The following is a 21,013-nucleotide window of genomic DNA, read 5'->3' on the forward strand; positions in this document are numbered from 1 at the left end:
ATTTATTAGATCTGGATCCAACAAATTCTGGTTCGTCATCGTCAATATCCATATGCACCTCTGGATTTAATGGTTCAGAGTTTGGAATGCATATCAGGTTGCCCTCAACCACCGCTTCTCTCGATGAACCAGTCAATGGTGTATCATGTCGACTACCTGGACCAATTACATCTCCACCACCTAACCTCAACGATGATGGATTATCCGCTAGTGATGGATCACAGGTCGGTGGCAGATCACCAACAGGTGGTGGATCATTTAGTGGAGACAGATCATGCAGCGGCGACAGATCACATGACAGTAATGGATCCCACAGCAAGGCCAGCCTATCAAACATAAATGTTGAATGTTAAGAGTTGAAATCACAAAAGAACTTATGAAACTAAATCATCCATTCATTAATACATTTCATACCTGAATGTCGACTTTTTCCAGGATTGCAACGCATAATGCTCGTATGCCAGTCATATCAGTCTGCAACGTATTTAGACGTTGCTCAATGTGATCTAGACGTCCGAGAATCATATCCAACTGTTACATAATCAAGTACAAAAATAAAATTACATTAGAAAGTCAGAAAAGCTATTTACAAGATGACTCCAATACATTTACAAGTGATATTACACATGCTTTTATCTATTTGCATTTGGTCTAATTTCTAGTAACATTAGTTAAACTTAGAACTTACAGAATTGGGTGATAACACAAACCAAAATAATTAAAGGAAAAAAAGAAAGCACCATTTTATCTTTTATAGAATGACAATTGACAACTAACCATGAGAAACCTTCATCTTTGGATTGGTAAATAGTATATAAGGTTCCAATTATTGTCAAACTTCAGAAATTCAAACTTCGGTATAGAAGATGCACAGCATTGTGAAACTAAAAATCTTTATTGTCATCCATACATATAAATATCTAAAACTGAAAATATTTATTAGCCAATTAAGTGAATTGATCAGGATTCAGGATAGAGCTATCTATTAATCCTAAATTAAAAATTACGGGTTGTCCATTAACGATACATAGTTAATCAAGGTATTCATAAACAAATCAAGCAAACGAACAAAAAAGTCAAAGAAGTAACTCAAAAGAGTCCTTACAAGATGGCACTTACGCTGGTGTCATTGGGTTCATATGATGATAATCCTGGATTGGCTGCTGCTGCTTTAGCTGCTGAAGGCTCCACAATAGGCTCTACGACAAGCTCCACAATTGGTGGGGCTTTTGCATTGACGTTTGCGATAGCCATTAATCCATGGTAGCATATACTCTTTGTTCAGCTCGTCCTTAGTTGGAGTTAATGTCCAATGTACCACATACTTCAAGGTAGACAATCAATGTTAGTTGGAGATAACATTTGTAAATAAATAAAACAGTTAAATAAAATAGTTTGTCAAAGGAACTTACATTGCTTTTTGCAAAGATCGAATTTTGGAGTTAAAGGAAAGTAGGATGCTTTGTAGTCTTCCATCCCAATATTTGTGGCATGCATGGGTTATCCATATTTGCAAAACCTTTTGTACTAATACTAGGAATGGCCTCATAAGCCCACACCTAGAAAAACAATTTTAAATGTTAGAATATATGCTGTAGCTACATAAGCAAATAACAAAGAACATATGCTTTCGCCAATAAATTTACCTGAAAAGCTAGAGCGAAGCCATTAAGATCACATATCCCAGATTGATTTAGCACTTCATCATGATCATATTTTATGAAGGCGGAATACAATGATTTAGCCGTTTTCTTGTATATGTAGGTCACCCATGGATAAATCATTAACAAGCCTTACAAAGTTGAGGCTGATATTGGTTTTGCAAGGCACTCTTATAAGCCCACAGGTCAAGAGATATAGCAAGGCCAGCTTAACTGCATCTTGAGTAGTCTTGAACCGTGCATTCTCAAAAGTTTCAACCACGTCCTTGATTGAGATTGTGGTCTTCCTCGGCTTCTTGAAGTACTTAGTGTAAATTAAGCAAGTCCTTTTTTATTTTTATATGAAATATTTTAAAAATATTATAATAATGATACGAAAACATGTGTTATATTATTTTTAATTAATATAATATTAAAATATTTTTTTTTAAAAAATAATATTAAAATAAATTGAAGAACGATTTTACTCTTTCAAGAATCCAACTATGTTTTTATATTCAAAAATTAAAATAAAAAATTCGTTAAATCTTCATTTTAAAAATTAACTTTTTATTTTTAAAGGGACATGACAAGTTTTTTTCAAGATGCTCCAATTGACCTGGATGGCAGGGTCGGTGGTCAAAATTTTAATGTTGGTCAAAGGATGGACATTTTTACACAAGTTGGCCCAGAAGAAGAAATGCCCAGAATAATGGGTAATTACGATTACTGCACTCATGGCCCAATAATAATAAAAAAAAAACACCATTCCAAGCTCACATAAGCTTTTTAGTAATTTCATTCCCAAAATATTATTTTTCTTCTTCAACCTTTGTAAGAGAGAGAAAACTAAAAGAGAAGGATGTACGATTTTACAATTTAAATAGCAATAGAAGAGAAAAACTAATCCAATAATTAAGAAAAAAAGAAAAAAGGCCATAAACCCCAAACATTTTAGACTACATGGCCATACATATATGATATATATATATATATATATAGACACACATAAATAAATTAACAAATCGGAAAAATAAAAAAAAGGGAAAAATAAAAAAGGGCTTTACCCAAATTATAGCTTCATATACCTTCTTGTTGCTACCAAAATTTACATATAAATTTTCGGAAAAGAAAATGTATAAATTGAACCAATATTACATAAAAATAGATAGATAACCAATTCATATGTCAAAAGAGGGACCAAAAGTTGTATTGGCCATTATATGGAATTGCTCTCTTTCTTTCCATATTGGTAATATTTTTTTGAAAACGAATATATATCTCTATATATAGATATGAGGGATGAGATAAACTTGCTTGGCTCTAGATTAGATAATAGATTGGCTCATAATGTTTATCAGTCGGCAGCAACCCAAAATGTCATTGGACCTGTGCTCCAAAGTTGGTTGTCTGCCTTTTGTATTTATTGTATAACTCAGAGAGTGTATTTGAAAAAGTTTCATAAGTCTAGATCTTTTGTATCGGTTTTTTTTTTTTTTTTTTGTTTTCAATGAATTCCCAGTTTCAAACAAAAAAAAAAAAAAAAAAGAAAGATTAACTTGCTTGGATTTCGATATAAAGAAGAACTGTCAACCCAAACTAACTCAATCATTAATGATTTTGAATTTGTTAAAACTTTTACAAAAAAAATTGAGTTAGTTCAATTTCATATTAAAATAAAAACCACCCTTGTAAATTTGACAAAATTTCTAAACCAAAAAAGAAGCTGAAGAAGCCTCTGACCTTGATTGGAATTCTTCTTCCATGGAAAACAGAATTCTGAGGAGTATTAGAATCATTATAAGAAGGATGAGAATGAACATAAATGGAATAAAGACCTTCATGACCTTTGAGGAAGATTTCCCAAAGTGGGCCCAAAGTTATGGGTCCTTTTGTCAAGAGCATGAAAACAACTTTATTTGGATGCTCTGCAACCATTGGCACCAGTGAAGCTCTCCTCAAAAGCTCCTTGTCTTCCATACTCAGCATCAGATTTTCAACATCATGTTTAGCTGATGGTACGTCTGAAACTGATTCTTGAAACACTACTGATGAGTTTGATGGGTAAGAGAATACAGATTTTTGAAACATGAAGGAGAAGTTTTTGAAGTATATACTTAGTGTGATTCCAATACACAAACCAACGATGAAAAAAACGAAATGGAAAAAACCAATTTCGATCAAGGACAAAAAAGCCAAAGCCAAAATATTAAGTTAAGCCAGTATGTTTTATATTCTCAATATTCTAAATATCAAGCAATGACCAATATCACAAAAGTTTATTTATTTATTTATTTTTTAAAATTTTTTGAAAGGCATGGTTGATCTGGCATCGATAAGAAAAGGGGAAAAGTTCCCCATTTTGTTATTTGCATTCTGCATAAAACACTAAAAACTCCTACTTAAGTATGGACATTGCCACTCTAGGAAAGTAATATGCCACCATCTATTAGATCATATGTAAACTTATCAACGTCAATATACTCCTCCAAATAAAATTTTACAAAATAGAGCGGCAGTCTAGTGGCAAAACCGTTACCCCACCTTCGTATTGACATATTCAGAAAGTGCTCCAAGCATATAAAGATTAGACTCATTGCAAGAGTGAATGGATAGTTGCCTGAAATTTATAGCATAATCGAGTTCAAATATTCAACTTAATTTAAGATTTCCTCATCTGCAAGCCTCATGCTGATGGGGTGCTCAACTGTGTAAGTTAAAAGAGATTTGAACGCCTCAGCAAATTAGAAGACTAATTTTATTATTGATTCTCATTATGCAGGAATTTGGCTCAGAACCTTAAAATATATGAGAAACTGTTTTACATAGAAACCGTATTCATTGTTGTAGAAGTTCCATTTGGACAATAAGTTGACACAAAAGCAGAAGTTGTTAGCCAAAACTTAAAAAACACAACAGCACTACATGAACTTCATTAATATCCAAATACACTAAATCAATATAATGTATACGGCATATAGTTGGGGCAAAGAAAATGGTCTTACTACTGGCTAGACCAGCCTACTCTTGCCAGGCATTGCTGCCCTCATCATAGCAACAGCCCTCTCCAGCCTACTAATCCGAGCTTCAAATTCCAAATGTTCTTGTCTATTTCTTTCACTGTTGCTATTGTAATTGCTCACTGTACAAGAATCCAGATTCCCAGAATTCCTTCCATTTACATCATTCCTGGTTATCTTTAACCCTTCCATGGAGCCTTCACTCTGTCTAATTCTTTCTACTGATTCTGACAGCAACTTCTTTTCTCCAGAAGCTCTAGTATGAGCTATAGAATCTGAGAAACTTGGACGATGACCCGAATTCTTACCATCATTGTCAGAATTCATCATTTCGACAAATGCTGGTTCTATCTTAAGAGACTTCCCTGCTCTATCAGCTGTTTTACCCGTGGGAGGAAAAGCTGGCTGAATATTCTCATTGCTATCTCCAGAACCTTTATCAATGCTATCTCCAGAAGATTTATTATCTGCAATAGAAGATGATAAGCTTCGAGAATGACCCAAATTCTTACCATCACAAACTGGCCTCTTGCCAAGACTGCAAGGCATATTATTAGAACTCATCATTTCAACAAGCTCTGGTTTTACATGAAGAGACTTCCCTGATTTGTTAGCTGTCTTACTCTTGGAAGGAAAACCAGGTGGAAAATCGTCATTGTTACCTCCATTAATCTCTCCTTTTGAAGCCTTATGCAGTACTTTTACCATCTCCATATTCTTCTCTGTGGATGATCTTCTAGGTTTTTTACCCTCCTTAGTTTCATCTTGAAAATTTTTCTTCCAGTCCAAGTAGCGGACAGTAACACCTGCCTCAAAATGCTGCGAAGGAATATACAGTTTTGTCCCACCAATTGGCTTGCTGAAATTGGTCCAAGCAACCTCTGGAGTCTCAATGGATTGAGAAACACTACCCGGAAGGTCTTGATCCATTCCAAATTGCATTGAAACTCGATGAGGGAGATACTGTTCTATGCAATCAATTCCAACTAGCTTGGAGACCCTCAAGCACCGAGCAAGTAACTCTTGTTGTTCATCCAACTGTGGACCAACTGGCACCCACATTGCCTTTTCTCCAAACAGTTTACAACCATTCCAGTAAACTACTTTTTTTGTATATGGGCGCCATTGAAAACTCTCTCCAGACGAGTCTAGAGCCAATCTTACATCCCCAAGTTTCAAGCCTTTGACTTTGTGCCATCTAGCAAAGAAGGGTTCACCACGCTTGATAAAATTAGGCTTAGGCTGCAGCGCTTTAAACCTCTCCAATGCCCAGAGGTGAATCAGCTGAAGTGGTGACCAAAGGTTGAGCTCCAACGAGAAGCTTCCATTATTACACCTATTAGATTTGGGCGAATAAACAAGGGCTTCTTTGAACAAATTCAAATCTTTATAGATGGTAGCAAGAACAGCCGGGGCCAAAGCTATTCTTTTTCCTCTAGCAAGATGAATAGCAATAGGGAAAACAAGCTTATTAATCAACTTGGTAACAGTATTAGCAAAAACGAACATTGACAGCCAAGTTACCAGAAAAGCCTCGTGCTCGATTTCACTTCCACTCCCCATGAACATCTTCATCCATAACGATTGACTGGCTTTATTAGACCTACTTTTGGAAATTTGAAATCGAGCTTGATTCAATTTCTCATGTATTTCCTTCAGTTGTGTGGTTTTAAGGGGGCTTAAAACAGAGTCCCCCAACACAGAGTAACCACCTAGAACCATGACATCTTCCAAAGTGATTGTTGCTTCACCCCAAGGAAAATGGAATGTTTTAGTCCCAGGAGACCACCTCTCAGCAATACCCAAAACCAGTTTTTCGTCCTTATGCAATTCAAACGTGGAATTCATGATTGCTTCATAGATACCTGCTTCTTTCCACTTTGCTTGATACTTGGAGTGCATGAAATTAACCCAGTTTGTCCAATCCTTTGTAGGGTTTCTCCATCCATTGAGGTTGATTTTTAGTGCCCACTCTCTGGGCTCAAACTTGGGTGGCATGGAAGAGCGAGAAACTGAAAGAAGCTCCAGGGGTTCATCAATGGAAGTTACAGAGGGTTTGAGAAAATGGGCAGTTCTGAAAACGGGGGTACCATTACCAGAGAATGAAGCTATGAGCTCCTTTCTTTCATCCACAATGGAGTCTGATGTCTCTCCCATGATTAATTAGCAGAGAGCTAAATGGAACAAAAAAATTTCTCTACCGAAAGATGAAAAAGCTAATCGGTTCCTAACTTTCTATGTATGCTTTGGTATCACATTTTTTTTTTTCTTTTCTCCCTTTGCAATCTTTGTTTACCTGTTTGCTTCCCTGGAAAATTCGAAGTATCGGTTTCTCTGCCTACAACAAAAATGACAACGGAAATGGCGTTGCTTTCTTTCCCGCATATTCCTAATTCGTGCCTTTTTTTTTTCTTTTTCTTTTTTTTTTTTGGGTTTCTTGTTTTTAATTTATTTATTTTTTATAAGATAGTGGGACAGTCTTTTCATTGTTTACTTTCGAAGGTACATTTTTCTTTTTTTTAAAAATAAAATAAAATTCTATCAATGGTTTTTTTCTTAAAAAAAAGAAGAATTCTATCAATGCCTTAATCCTCAAGTAATTGCAGGACAGGTCATGGTGAAAGACTAAAGTGCCACTTTCTACCAAAAAGAAGAAAAGAGGCTAAAAGTATGGCACTGGTTGATTGGGAAAAAGCCAGTGTCTCTTTCTGTTTTTTCGTTTTTTTGGGTAATAACCAGTGTCATAGAAATGGTTAGTGGTGTCTGAACATTGATCAGTTGTACGGAAGAAGATGACATGGGCTGTAAGCTCTAGCCTCTATTGATAATTATTTCTGAACATAAACCATAGTTTTTGAATTTTTGTTTTTTGTTTTTTTGCTAAAAATATTTTTGTCGAAAGCCGATGTGGTTGCGAAACAAATTCAGAAGCCGATGCATATAATCGTATATTATCAAAACCTTAATCCTAAAATCAAATTAAATCCTTTTTCTTTTCTCTCAAATAACCAAAAATACCCTTAGGAGTATAATAGGAAAATATTGAATTGAACAAGGTCTATATTTATTTATATATACATATATAGATATACATGTACAGAATTGCCATTCTAAGCTTGTTAATATAAAATCTTTTCTCTAGCCCAGGCATGCTGACCAAAAGAAAAACAAAAAAACAAAAAAAAATCAAAGCCTAACTCAGGTACAGACAAGTTTAGAATGCCTATAAATATAATGGGACACAACAACAAATAAATATCAGATAGTTGCTCAAATGTCCTTGTTCGTAGTATCTGAAAAAGTGCTTTGCTTGCTCTATCTTTAGCTATTCGTTACCCCTTTTTTTTTTTATTCTATATATATATGGTGAAATTCCATAGCAGACTATAGTTCAATAAGATAGAACAAAGACAACACAAAATGAAATAAAAAATTAACAAACAGGGTTTCAATCCATTTCATTTAGAATGGCCTAAATTGAGTTCAAAAGTTTAGAATTTCCTTATGTGCAACCTCAATTAATTGAGGTTGCACATAAGGAAATTCTAAATTTTTGAACTTGCTGATGGGATCCAATACAATTGTGAAATTAGAAGGAGAATTTACCTCCCCAAATTAAAAGACCAAGTTCAGCATGTAATCTCATATTGCTGCTGGAATTTGGCTTACAACGTAGCTTAGAATACTTTTTCAAGATTTGTTTAAGAAACCAAAATCCATGTCCAGAATAAGCTTCACTGATGCTTTTGAAATCGACCACACTTCCACACTCCCACTTTAGGACACAATAAAATGTTGCTAGTATGAGAAGATGTTTATTTTGTGCTATCTAGATTGGGTCAAAGGTTAATTGTATCATGTATATTGTCTACATGGTGTGGGTCTCAATGGAGTTTCTTAGTTAAAGAAACCTCAAGGCAAATTTTAGTATAAATTACTAACACAGTAAGCAATGCTTAGATTCATAATATGAGACTATATATAAGCATTCCCTTTCTTTATACCATCTTCTATATAATTGTTATGCTTCACTTCTTTCCAATGTATCTTAACCCTTTGCATAATATAAAAGGCCATGCATTTGAAGTTAAGCTAAAAGTTCCACTGCCATGGGCTAAACCACCCTAGCCCAAATCTCTCTGCTGCAGCTTAGCAACAACTTATTAAGCCGACCTTCATATCCAAACCATAATGTTTCATGCACTTGGCAACAAATTTTTGTCCTACTCCTGCATTTTCTCATTCCACCATAAACCAAATTCTCACCATGCTTTTCATTTAAATCAAAATTCATGGCTTTCTTTAGCCCTTCATTGAAGAACAACTCTTTGTAATTCTTTCAATTAATTCTGCCTGTGCCAGCGGTTTCTTTTTCCCAGCATCTCTATTATCTGTAGTGGAAGCTGAAAAGCTACGAGGATGGCCCAAATTCTTACCATGACAAACTGGATTGTTTTTAAGAAATGTTGGTTGTGCCTTGATAGAATTCTCTGCATTATTAGACATGCAATTGAACTTGGGAGGAAAACCAGGAAGAACATCGGCATTCTTATCTCCATTCTCTTCTTATATAGCCATTAGCAATGCTTTGGCCATCTTCACAATCATACTCTTTTCTTGTGATGGCATTTTACTTTCTTTTCCGCTTGACAATCACAGTACCTTTAATTGCATCTTGCAAATCTAGTAACCTTTTCCTCCACTCCAAGTATCGGTCAGTAACACCGGCCTTGAAATGCTGGGATGGATTATAGAGTTTTGCCCAACAAGCGGCTTACTGAAGTTGGTCCATGCAACGTCAGGAGTCCCATTGGACTGAACAACACAACCTGGAAGGTCTTGATCCGTGCCAAATTGTATTGTAACTCCATGAGGAAGATACTGTTCTATACAATCAATTCCAACTAGCATGGAGACACTTATGAACCGAGCAAATGACTCTTGTTGTTGGTCCTAGTTTGGACCAATTGAAACCCACATTGCCTTTTCTTCATAAAGTTCACAACCATTCAACTCCTTCTGAGGTATATAGGCGCCATTGAAAACTCTTACCAGCTGAGTCTAGAGCCAATCTTACATTCCCAAGTTTTAGCATTTTGACTCTGTGACATTAGCAAAGAATGGGTCGCCACCCTTGATGAAATTAGGCTGAAGCTGAAGTACTCAAAATCTCTCCAATTAATGCCCAAAGATGAAGCAACTGAAAAGGTACATACTACCTGTACAAAATAAGGATCACACTTTTTACATATTCTTATAGTACAATAATGAAGGATGCATGTGATAAAGTTTTTAAATTTATTTTATTTCAATATAAAAAAAGATTTCTATCCTAAAACATACAGTAAAATTATTGAGGACACCTAATATATAAAATTCTTTACTTTATGTCTTGTCTTGTCTAAATCCATCATGCTTCCAGCTAGTAGAATTAATCATAGAGATAAAATAGATCTCACTCTATTCCTCTCTCAGAAGATTGTTCTACTCTGATTCCAATTCTTGAAAAAGGAAAATATTAAAAATTTTATTAATAATTTAAAAGTTACAATTGATTCTGCTTTCTATCCTTAAGGGAACGCAAGAGTAATACTATTTACCATACTCCGTGTACAAAATAAGACTCACGCCTTTTACATATACTTATAGTACAATGATCAAGAATACATGTGATAAGATTTATAATTTTACATCATTTTAATATAAATAAAAAGTCCTATCCTAAAACACACAAGGAAAGAAAAGGTTAGTGATTGATTGTAGAAAGCTTAATGAATGCATTCAAGATATAAGGTATCCAATACCAAGAAGAGATAAACTCTTAAAAAAAACGTATGGAGCCAAAATCTTCTCAAAATTCGACATGAAATCAGAATTTTGGCAAATAAGCATTGCAAAAGAAGACAGGAACAAAACAGGCTTCATAGTTCCTCATGGATACTATGAGTGGAATGTTATGCCTTTCGTACTAAAAATGCTCCATCAGAATTTCAACATCATATGGATGAAGTTTATGCTTTATTAAAAGAACATTGTTTAGTATATATAAATGATATTCTTATTTTCAGCAAAAATATAGAAGAGCATAAGCAATATCTTAGAAGATTCTAGGAGCTGACATTCCAATATGGGTAAACCTTATCTGAATCAAAGACGAAGATAGACCGAATTGATGTAAATTTTTTGGGCTTGAAGATCAAATCAACAAAAATAATTTTCTAAGACCATATCGCTGAAAACGCCACGGAATTCCTCAATGAATTAAAAGGAAGGACGCAAATTCAACAATTTCTGGGAATAATCAATTATGTTTCAGCACATATTCCTCATCTCTCCTCTATCACTTCAAAGATTTTTGAAGAAGAATGCAATGCCTTAGTCACCAGAAACAAAAAAAATAAATAAATAAATTCTTGCAGTATAAATAGGATCAAGAAATTCCAATTCTTTTATATGTCAATCCCATTTTATTATTGAAATTCACTACAAATATTTTGAAGGACTTCTCAAGAGAAGAGAATGATAGCTTCCTAATCCCTAATTAATCAGGTGGGTTGAATGGTTTGCCTTTTAAAACATTGTTTCTAAATAAAATATCTAAAGCCTAAACTTATTATTATAATTATTATTATCATTATCGGAGAAAAAAAAATAATAAGAAAGCTTGTTTTTCCCTATCATACAATTGCCAAATGTGTAAAGTTCAATTATGACCAAGACTTCTATGAAACAACCTTATCCATGTGTACATTTTCTCCATAAATTTGGCAAAGGAAATATTTACTAGGAAAAAACTTTTCCGTGATCATGTTGAGGCTCTGCTGAACAACAATTTGAACACTTATGAACATAATTGAGCTGTAGGCTCATAATGTAGCTCAAGATCACAAGTGTCACATCACTATATATACTGGAGCTTAATGTCACGTGCCTAACTTTTCCAACACTTCCATATGGTACTTAGCACCTCCTTTGCTAAGTAAGCTTTGCCCACAAACCAACACAATGCGGAAACTAAGATTAGTAGAGTAGGAAATAGGAGAATTTGAGAAAACGTGGAGAATACTTATATTGCTTGAATTTTTAGATGTGTTACAAATAAGAATCCAACCCTTTATATAGAGGGCTTGGCACGTATCACAAGAATACAATGTTCTAGATATGTACACATAACATACATCTAAATGAGGTTCTAGAATATTCTACTAGATATTTACAATGATTATTCTAGAGAGATTCCTATCTATATTAATCTAGGTTTCTCTTGAATCTTCTAGAATCTTCCGAGCTTCTCTTGAATTTTCATGAAGAGTGTAAAATCTTCCGGCTAAACCTCAAGGATTTTATCCCTTTTGCATGGAACGTGACATTAAGCTAGCATGATTAATCATTATTTGGAATGAAAAAATATGACTAGTAATTAAATTGAACTAAGAGCTATCAAAATAATAAGCACATCAAAATCTCCTTATTCAAATAGTATAAAGCTTAGTTCAAAATCAGTAAAGGTTTGGGATACATTTAGTTATGGACAAAAAAGACTAGTAACAGCCATATATCTTCTCCAAAATATGTCAAAAGAGAATCCAAAACTAGTGTGTATATATGTTGGACTGGACAACATTATACATAGAACAAAGCAAATTTCATATCCACTACAGGGTGATAAGGACATTTATTCTGTCTTGTTCCTTGCTAGTCTTGCTACTTTTAACTGAGAAATCATGTTCTCGAGCGTGCAAATCCGAGCTTCAAGTTGCATTGATCTGCGTAAACTATCAACTTTATGACATCTTCTACTCTCTTCTTCATTCTCATCCATCACCCTTCTTGCTTTATTATAAACTCTGCTGCTGCTACTACTCACCACTCCACTAATCCTATCATCCTTGGCTGTGATCTCCAGTTTACTTTCACTTGAACTCTGCATCATATTTTCAACTGGTACCATTTTCATGATCTTTCTAACGTCTGACAAACAATTTTTCCCATTCTTCTCAGCCATTCTATTATCTGAACTACAATGATGAAGTCTCAACATTTCTTTCACAGTTAATTTATCTTCCATATCATAGTTTCTTGCTTCAACATCTTTCCATTTGGAAGAAAAACCAGGAGGAACAGACCCTGAATTCTCTTGATGTTCCTCTTTACCTCTTTGTTTCCCATCATGTTCCGCTTTAGTAGACTGCTTCCACCATTCTAAATATCTAGAGGTAACATTAGGCTTGAAAAACCGTGATGGAACATATAACCACATTGCACCATTTAAGGGTTCACTGTAATTTTCATTGTTTCCAACCACATAGCCCGGAAGATCTTGATCGATGCCAAACTGCATTGCTACTCGATGTGGGAAGTATTGCTGTACAAATCCTATCCCCACCAATTCACATGCCCTCAAGCACCTAGCAAATGACTCTAATTCTTTCTCAACATCTGCATTAACTAATATCCATTCTTCTTTTTCAAGGTAAAACTTAGGCAGAACATGGTTATTCAAGGCCAATGTATATGGTCGCCATAGAAAACTTTCTCCTGCAGAGTCTAAAGCAAATTTCACATCCTCTTGTTTTGGTGCTTTCACATTGTTCCATTGAGCTATCCTAGGCTCACTGGGGAACTTAATCTCTTCGGGTTTCGGCTTTGATGCTACAAATCTCTCCCAAACCCAAACCTGTACTAATTGAAAAGGTCCCCAAAGATTTACAGCAGTCTTTGATGTAGTTGAATCACCCATTTTTTCTTTCAAAGAACTCAAATTTTTATATATGCTAGCAAGAACCGCAGGGGCAAGAGCAAGTTGGGTCCCACTAGCTAGGTGAATCGACAGTGGAAAAAGGTGTTTCGAGATTGAGGAAAAGGTTGAAGGAAAAACAAACCTGGATAACCATAATGAAAGAAACGCTTCATGCTCAAACTCACTCTCACTGCCCATGAAATGCTTCAACCATGCACTTTGGCTAGCTTTCCTACTTTTAGACCTCAGCAAATCCAATCGAGCTTCCACTAGTTTTGCTTCCCTTCGTTTCGATTCTACGCTTCCAAGAGGACTAAGAACCGGAGAACCCAAAACAGGATAACCCCCTAAAACCATAACATCTTCTAGAGTTATTGTTGCTTCACCCCAAGGGAAGATGAAGGTATTCGTCTGGGGACACCATTTTTCCGCAAGACCAAGAACCAGTTCTTGGCTTTTCACAATTTGGTATTTAGAACCCATAATTGCTTCATAAATCCCAGCTTTCTTCCATGTGAGGTGGTGCTCTGAATGCAAGCTTCTAACCCAAAATTTCCAATTCCGTTGAGGGGATTGCCACCACAGAATCGGGAAATTTCCGAGCTTGGTAGTACTAGTAGTGGTGGCCGAGAGGAATAAGGCTCGTGGGATGTTAAAGACCGGTCCATCAACGGAAGTTACAGAGGGCTTCAGAAAATGGGCTGTTCTGAGCGATTGGTTTCCTCCAGTTGGTGAAACCATGAGCTCTTCCCTTGATTCAACAATGTCCTCCATTGTTCAAGATCAAGAATGAACTCCAACAATAGGATACTGAACAGTTTCCAGTTGACCCACAGGAGGTTTTGTTGACTAAGAAATGGTTTGGTTCTCACAGAGAGAGAGAGAGAGCAGAAACAGTGGTGAAGAGTGTGATTTTGAAAGTAAATGGCGCAAGAATTTCGACCGTCGTTTGAAGCACAATGGGTTATGGCCATGTGGGTCCTCGTCACTTTGGTAAAGCTATCACGTACTGTAGATTTTGCAGGGGTAAACATACCATTTGAAATTTTAAATGTAAAGTCCTAGAGCACCCTTTGGCCATCTCCTCAGGGACAGAACTGCCTACAAAATCGGCCTTTTGACTTTTCATGTCTATTCAAGACTTGTGATATCTTTAATTTCTCAATCAACGATGTTAAATACCATATGATTAATTATTTTGTTTATTACATTTTCTTTGTACTATTTTGTTCATGTATTATAAGTAACAAAAGTAAATTACATAAATGCTACAAAAATTTAACCCAAAAAAAAAAAAAATTTGTTCATGTATTATAAATAACAAAAGTAAATTACATAAATGCTACAAAAATTTAACCAAAAAAAAAAAAAAGAAACATAGAGGGGCATGTACTTGATCTTTGCTGAACAACCATATTCCTGTGCACATCACTGTTGTACACTAGGATAATTCCTGCTCAAAGTTTTGACCAATCCCATCCATTTATTAGCAAAGAGAATGGTATTTTTGGACTCGGTTCATAGAAAAAGATGTGAGATTATTGTCAAAAAGAATGGCTCTCCTTGTCGCATAGCTACATGACCTTATAAGTTCCTTTTGGATTGCCCAAATTATTGGCAACATATTAAGAAAGCAATTAATCATACCTAACAGGACTAAAAACTTTTGCTCACTTTCCTCGCATTATCATAAAAGCATTTAGTCCAACAAAAGCAAAACGATGTCCATTTTACTTTGCTTTTTAAGAATCTTGGTACTTTTATATCTTCCACTACAAGCGAAAATTTGAGAAACCTTAGCCTGATGTGGATTATACAAATCGGAAATTCTCAACCATGCACTTGGTCTATTTTCATTTTTTGTGCATTCATACTGACACAAGATGATATAAGGCAACCTACAAAGAAAAAAATAAATAAATAAATAAATTCCAGAAGAATTTCAGGATTCATCAACTTTTGTACACGTATAAGGGTAAAAACACAGCACCTCAGCAAATAAAAAAATAAAATAAAAAATTGTAAAACACAGCAGTCAGATAGAATTTGAGATAAGCTCTCTGAAAAAAAAAAAAAAAAATATATATATATATATAGTATTGAACCAGCCTAGTCTTCCTGTTTAGTAATTATCAAAATAATCAATACAATACTTTATGTAGTATATAATCTCAAAACTCATCAAATAATAGATTTTCATTACTACTGTAAATATTAACATCAAGATAGATGGCAAATTATAATAAAAATTTAGACACCAAGAGAACTTCAGGAACATATATATATATATATATATATATGCACAAAGGATGAACACAGCAGTTAGATAAGTATCGTGTTCAGGTCCTTGAAAGAAAACGATATAGTATTTGACATCTACTTATAAAACCATTCGTATATAAAGAGACTAACTTAATTGAAGCTAGAATATACTGGAGTAGTGCTACGGCCTACATATTAGATGAACCCCTCTTTGGTTGTTTTCTTAACAATGTTGCTCATGATTCAACCTTTTCTGCTTTTAGCTTAGCAACCGTTCCTTCAAGCCTACAAATCCGAGCTTGAAGCTCCAAATCACACATCTTATATCTAGAAAGCTTTCTACTTTCCTCGTTGTTGTTGTCTTTTTTGCTAACTATAGTGTCACTTAAATGTCCTTCTTCATTCTTCATTGCATCTGACATAAAAATTTCCGGTTTTCCATATTTCACCTTTTTCCCTGCAACTTATTTTCTGCTGCTGGTGAACCCAACATCTCCATCTTCCCAGCACCACCATCATCAGACTAGTGTGATATATTTTGACAATGGGGTCTGACAAAGACTTTATATCAGATTGTGGATTAAAGAACAAGAGGACGAACTCTCTGTGATAGATGACAGCTCATGGGTTTGTATATGTATCATATTTTTATTTTTTTTATTTTTTTTATTTTTAATCTCTTTTCAAGCTTTGTTTACCCTGTTTGATTCCCGAGAAAGAAAAAAAATGCAAGCTTCGGTTTCTATATGTGCAACAAAAAATGGCAATAGAAATGGATTGCTTTCTTTCCCGCATAGTGCTATACAGGGCATTTTTTAACAAATGGACAGTCCTCTATTTTTTTTTTTTAATTTAAAATTCCGAAATTAATTCAGTGGCTTAACCCTCAAGCACTGCAGGAAAAGTCATAGAAAACGGTAAAAAGGCTAAAAGTTGCATTCTAGTTGACTAGGAAAAAACCAAAAATGGTAATTTGTGAGCTAGTGTGACAATGAACATTGATCCTGTTATACGGAAAAAAGATAACGTAGGCTGTAGCCTCTATTAATTATTTCTGGACATGAAACCCTAGACTTTGAATTTTTATTTTTGCTAAAAGACAAATTTTCAAAAGTTAGTAGGGTAGCCAAACAAATTCAAAAGCTGATGGATATTATCATGTTATCAAAACCTTAATCCCCCCCTCCCCTCCAAATATTTTCATTTAAACTTATGAATTTAATTTTATATTTATGCTTCCCTTTAACAAATCAGTAATACTAGAAGCATCAAAATATTTATTAAAAATATTTATCATATGATATGTGTTAATTTATTATTGATTAACATATTTATATAACATAAAAATAGATAAATGAACCTTTAAAAATTGATAAATAAATTAAAAAATTAAATCAACTAAATATTATCCTATCCAATCATTTGCTATATTATTTGATAATTAAATTTAATGAATATTTTAGTAACTCTAGCAATATTTTATATTTGTGTTTAAATTATAATTTGGCAATAATTTTCTAAATTTATCAAAATATTAATTAAATTTATTTATCAAATAGTATAATAATATTTAACTAATTTATTTTTTTGATTCACTTGTACATGATGATTCACTTTTTCATTTGTAGGTCATATTTATGCTTTATAAAACATTAAGAACTATTTGAGTAAAAAAAAGATTAAGGACTATTGATGGTAGAAATCTGATAATTAATGAAGGAAACCTCATCGGATTTTATTTTTTCTTTGCGCAAAAAGTTCATAGGAATTGATTATCAATTATTAATCGTTGAGTAAGAATTAAAATTTTCCTTTTTTCCATTTCTCCTTGTATTATACAAAATTATCTTTTATAAGCTAAATTATCTTTTTATTAACAGTTTTTAATCGAATATTGATTACTTACTCAGACTTTTATAATTTTATAAGATAAATATATTTTCGAAAAAATTTGTATTCATTTTTGTGGATTAAATTTGATAAATATTGAAATATAATACTAAAAATAAAATCGTTCTCATTCATATTTTTATTAACAATATGGTTCAGAAAAAAAAAAAAAAAAAAAAGAAAGAAAGGTTTCTACTTAAACAAATTTAAATAAGTAAACAATTTGAATATTATCCTGCATGTTTTCAGTTTTGTTATATATCATGTGCCTAAATATAAAACATTTCAAGTGTTGCTCTTTGTGTTGCGATTCCTTAGCCCCTCATTGGTTATTCGTTGGTTTGACAGACGAACTACTTTGGAAAATGGACTATTTTTTTCTTTGATTTTCAGCAAGCATGGAAAGTAACAATTCTATTCAGTTTGGTTTCAGAAAACTTGCAGGTGGATCTCTCTGGTTAAGGTTGCATTCTTTTATTCAAGCATTAATTACTCTTCTTGTTTGATAAAATAAATAAATAAATCATTGTCTACGTATAAACTTATTCGACACGAGTATATTACAAGCATCGGAATTCTTTATCAAATTTTGGTTTTGTTTATAATGCAGCAATTATTGACATTAGTCGCCATTCAAAATTTAGCATACAAAATTTGACGTTCTAGTAGAATTGAATTGGCATAATCAAATTACCAGATGTTAAAATTTTCAAAGTGGGACCTTTTCTTTCACTTGTTCCTAGCTAAAATTGTTTCCAAGCTGATTTTAAAATGTTCGAAGTGGGACTTTTTCTTTCCCTTATTGCTAGCTATAATTGTTTCCAAAGGGTGAAATTAGACTAATTATCAATCCATTTTCTTGTGTTGAGAGAATTGTGAACTTTACTTAAAATATATAAACATATGCATGTAGAATTTTTTATAAAATGCAAGCATACCATTAGCACCGAAAGCGTGACCAATCAATTATATTATATGCAATTTCCTTGAATATTTACTTATTCAAGTAATTAAATTATACAACCCACTGTGACTGGGCATGCACTCTATACCGAAAGCTGCTGCCTTATGTCTAATGCTTTTATCCAAAAAAAGGTCTTAACCCACTAGGATGAAGAGTATAACGAATCCTATTAATTGCTACAACTTGAAATTCACTGATATATGATCCTTTCCTTATGTGTAATGAGGTGGCTTATTAGCCATAAACTCCCAAAAAAAGCAAGATTGAAGACTAGAAATGCTTTCAAATGTAGATTAAACACACAATGACTCTTATTCAATGAACTGCCAAAAGGTGCCTTGATTTTGGGTATAAAATTTCCTAGTGTTTACTCAAAAATGGTATGACTCCATTGCTCATACAGCAATAGATTAGTAGAAGAAGAAAACAGGAAATCGCTTTGCGTTATTTTCATCCATTAAAAACCATAGAGAGAAGTAGATTGTATATATCCGAAAGATCACTTTTGCTGGAATGCCCTTCTTATAAAATAAACCAAATTAACTCATTTTGTCCCCTTTCTCTACATATTTATATCTTGTAAAGCAAAAAAACAATTAGAAATATATAAAAATTTAGTTCAAGCAAAAATGAGATAATAGTAGATCCCAATGGGCAATGGTAGGAACTTTAACCCGATCTGTTAGTTTAATGTATTCATTAAGAAAAATATAAAAAAGTAAATTAATACTAAAGTTTATTTAGATTTGATATACTAGCGAATCCAATATTTGTTTTCTTCAAAAATAAAATAAAATATATACATTTTTAAGTAACTGAATTTTAATACATCAGTTGGTAAATTAGGAGTTTTGTTTATGAAATTGACTGGAATAAGTGAAAGACATCAGTCTGAAATTGGTTTTTGGTGCATACTGTACATGGCAAACAGCTATTGGTATTCATAACAAGGGGCTAAAAGATTGTAATATATATAAATCAGATCCACACGCAAATTCATTCTCTCCATTATAAGTCGTCAGTGATATTATAATTTTTCAAATCTCTTCTCTCTCTTTCTTCCATAAGAGTGAATCACTTTGTTCCAAAATAAAAAAAATGGTGGTAGCTTTGGGAAAATTGTTGTCATGGATGGCTTTGGTGGTTATAGTTATTGGTATTGCTTCATCCCAAACAGAGGCTAGACAACTCCAAACATTGAAGATGAAGAGCAAATTCCATTTTGGAATGCTACCAAAGGGTACACCAATTCCTCCATCTGGGCCTTGTGTGAGATCAAATATTCCTCCTCCTCCTTCTCCTTCTGCTTTCCTGAAAAGTGATTTTTTTAACAATTCCAAAATCAATTTCGGAATGCTACCAAAGGGTGTCCCAATTCCAACATTTGAGCCTAATAGGGGAATATCTCCTCTTCCTCCTCCACATCCACTCAGCACTTGGAGGGTTTTGTTCGAGTAATTTGGCCCCAATGCCCCTACAAAACGTAAAGCTAATCTATGTTGTTCCTCTTAATAAACTTTTTATTTATTTGTCTCTTTACAACATTTTTAGTATATGGACTACTCATATCGTCCCTGCAATATTATGCCCTTCCTTTTTGTAATTTTTTTTTTCTTTTCTTCTTTTTTTTTTTTTAATTTTTTAATTTTGGGGAGGGTCCAGGGCCAAAAATCTGTGTAGCGATGAAGTTTCCCTTTACCTTTTAGTTTGCATTTATACAATTGTTGAACTTCTCAATACACTACGTGATTTCTATTTGCTCCAATTTTTTTTAATCGTATTTTAATTTTTATGGCTTCCATATTTTTGCATTTAGACGGGTTCATCAAAACTATATAAATTAGAGTTACAATTTTATGGGATGCATATTGCCATCATAAGGTGGTAATAGTGTCTGATCCCAATTAACGATTTTAAAATTAAAGCCTAGTTCTTCTACCCAAAAAAAAGAAAAAGAAAAGAGAGAGAGCTTGAAAATATTTGTACATGATAGTAGCTGCACAATCATAATGGACTCAGAGTCTTGTTGTAAAACTTCACATAGTTTTCCTTAACAGTAGTTTAAATGGTAATCCTAATTTAAAGACTTAATCCTTACATCACATGCAAGCATACATATATATATTATTAATTTATATTAGAACAGTGAAAATAAAATTTTGAGTTATGATAATTAATTTTTCATTGATACTTGCAATCTAAATAAAACTTCTATATACAAAAATACGGAAATCTAAGGAGAAAAGAAGTTAAAAAAAAAAAAAAAAAAAAAAAAAAAGAGAAAAAGAAAAGAAAAGAAAAGAAAAGAAAAAGGTAAATGCAAAAATAAGCATAGTAGTGGATACCATGTGATTTTACTATTTATATGGGAACCATTAAAAACCGAAAAAACAAACAAACAAACTCCTATAAAAGTTTGCGCCCCCCCCCCCAAAAAAAAAAAAAAAAAAAAAAGCCATAAAGACTTGATTCTTACGTTATTTACATGACAAAATGT

The 21,013-nt window shown here is 33.4% G+C and overlaps 2 protein-coding genes across 2 annotated transcripts; both read right to left on the reverse strand.

The window, feature by feature from the left end:
• Positions 1 to 4,393: 4,393 nt before the first annotated feature.
• LOC107432194 (uncharacterized) lies at positions 4,394 to 7,096 on the reverse strand. The gene has a single exon (XM_016043277.4). It carries the CDS (start codon positions 6,815 to 6,817, stop codon positions 4,652 to 4,654), a length of 2,166 nt encoding a protein of 721 aa, XP_015898763.3. The 5' UTR covers positions 6,818 to 7,096; the 3' UTR covers positions 4,394 to 4,651.
• A 5,006-nt stretch (positions 7,097 to 12,102) lies between these two features.
• LOC107432200 (uncharacterized) lies at positions 12,103 to 14,489 on the reverse strand. Its single transcript, XM_016043289.4, has one exon. It carries the CDS (start codon positions 14,172 to 14,174, stop codon positions 12,336 to 12,338), a length of 1,839 nt encoding a protein of 612 aa, XP_015898775.3. The 5' UTR covers positions 14,175 to 14,489; the 3' UTR covers positions 12,103 to 12,335.
• Between the last annotated feature and the right edge of the window lie 6,524 nt (positions 14,490 to 21,013).

This window comes from Ziziphus jujuba, chromosome 1, assembly GCF_031755915.1.
Source record: "Ziziphus jujuba cultivar Dongzao chromosome 1, ASM3175591v1".
In the NCBI taxonomy this organism is placed as follows: Eukaryota; Viridiplantae; Streptophyta; class Magnoliopsida; order Rosales; family Rhamnaceae; genus Ziziphus; species Ziziphus jujuba.

Coding starts and splice junctions, on each gene's coding strand:
- LOC107432194 (XM_016043277.4), bottom strand. CDS start 6,817: ATGGGAGAGACATCAGACTCCATTGTGGATGAAAGAAAGGAGCTCATA.
- LOC107432200 (XM_016043289.4), bottom strand. CDS start 14,174: ATGGAGGACATTGTTGAATCAAGGGAAGAGCTCATGGTTTCACCAACT.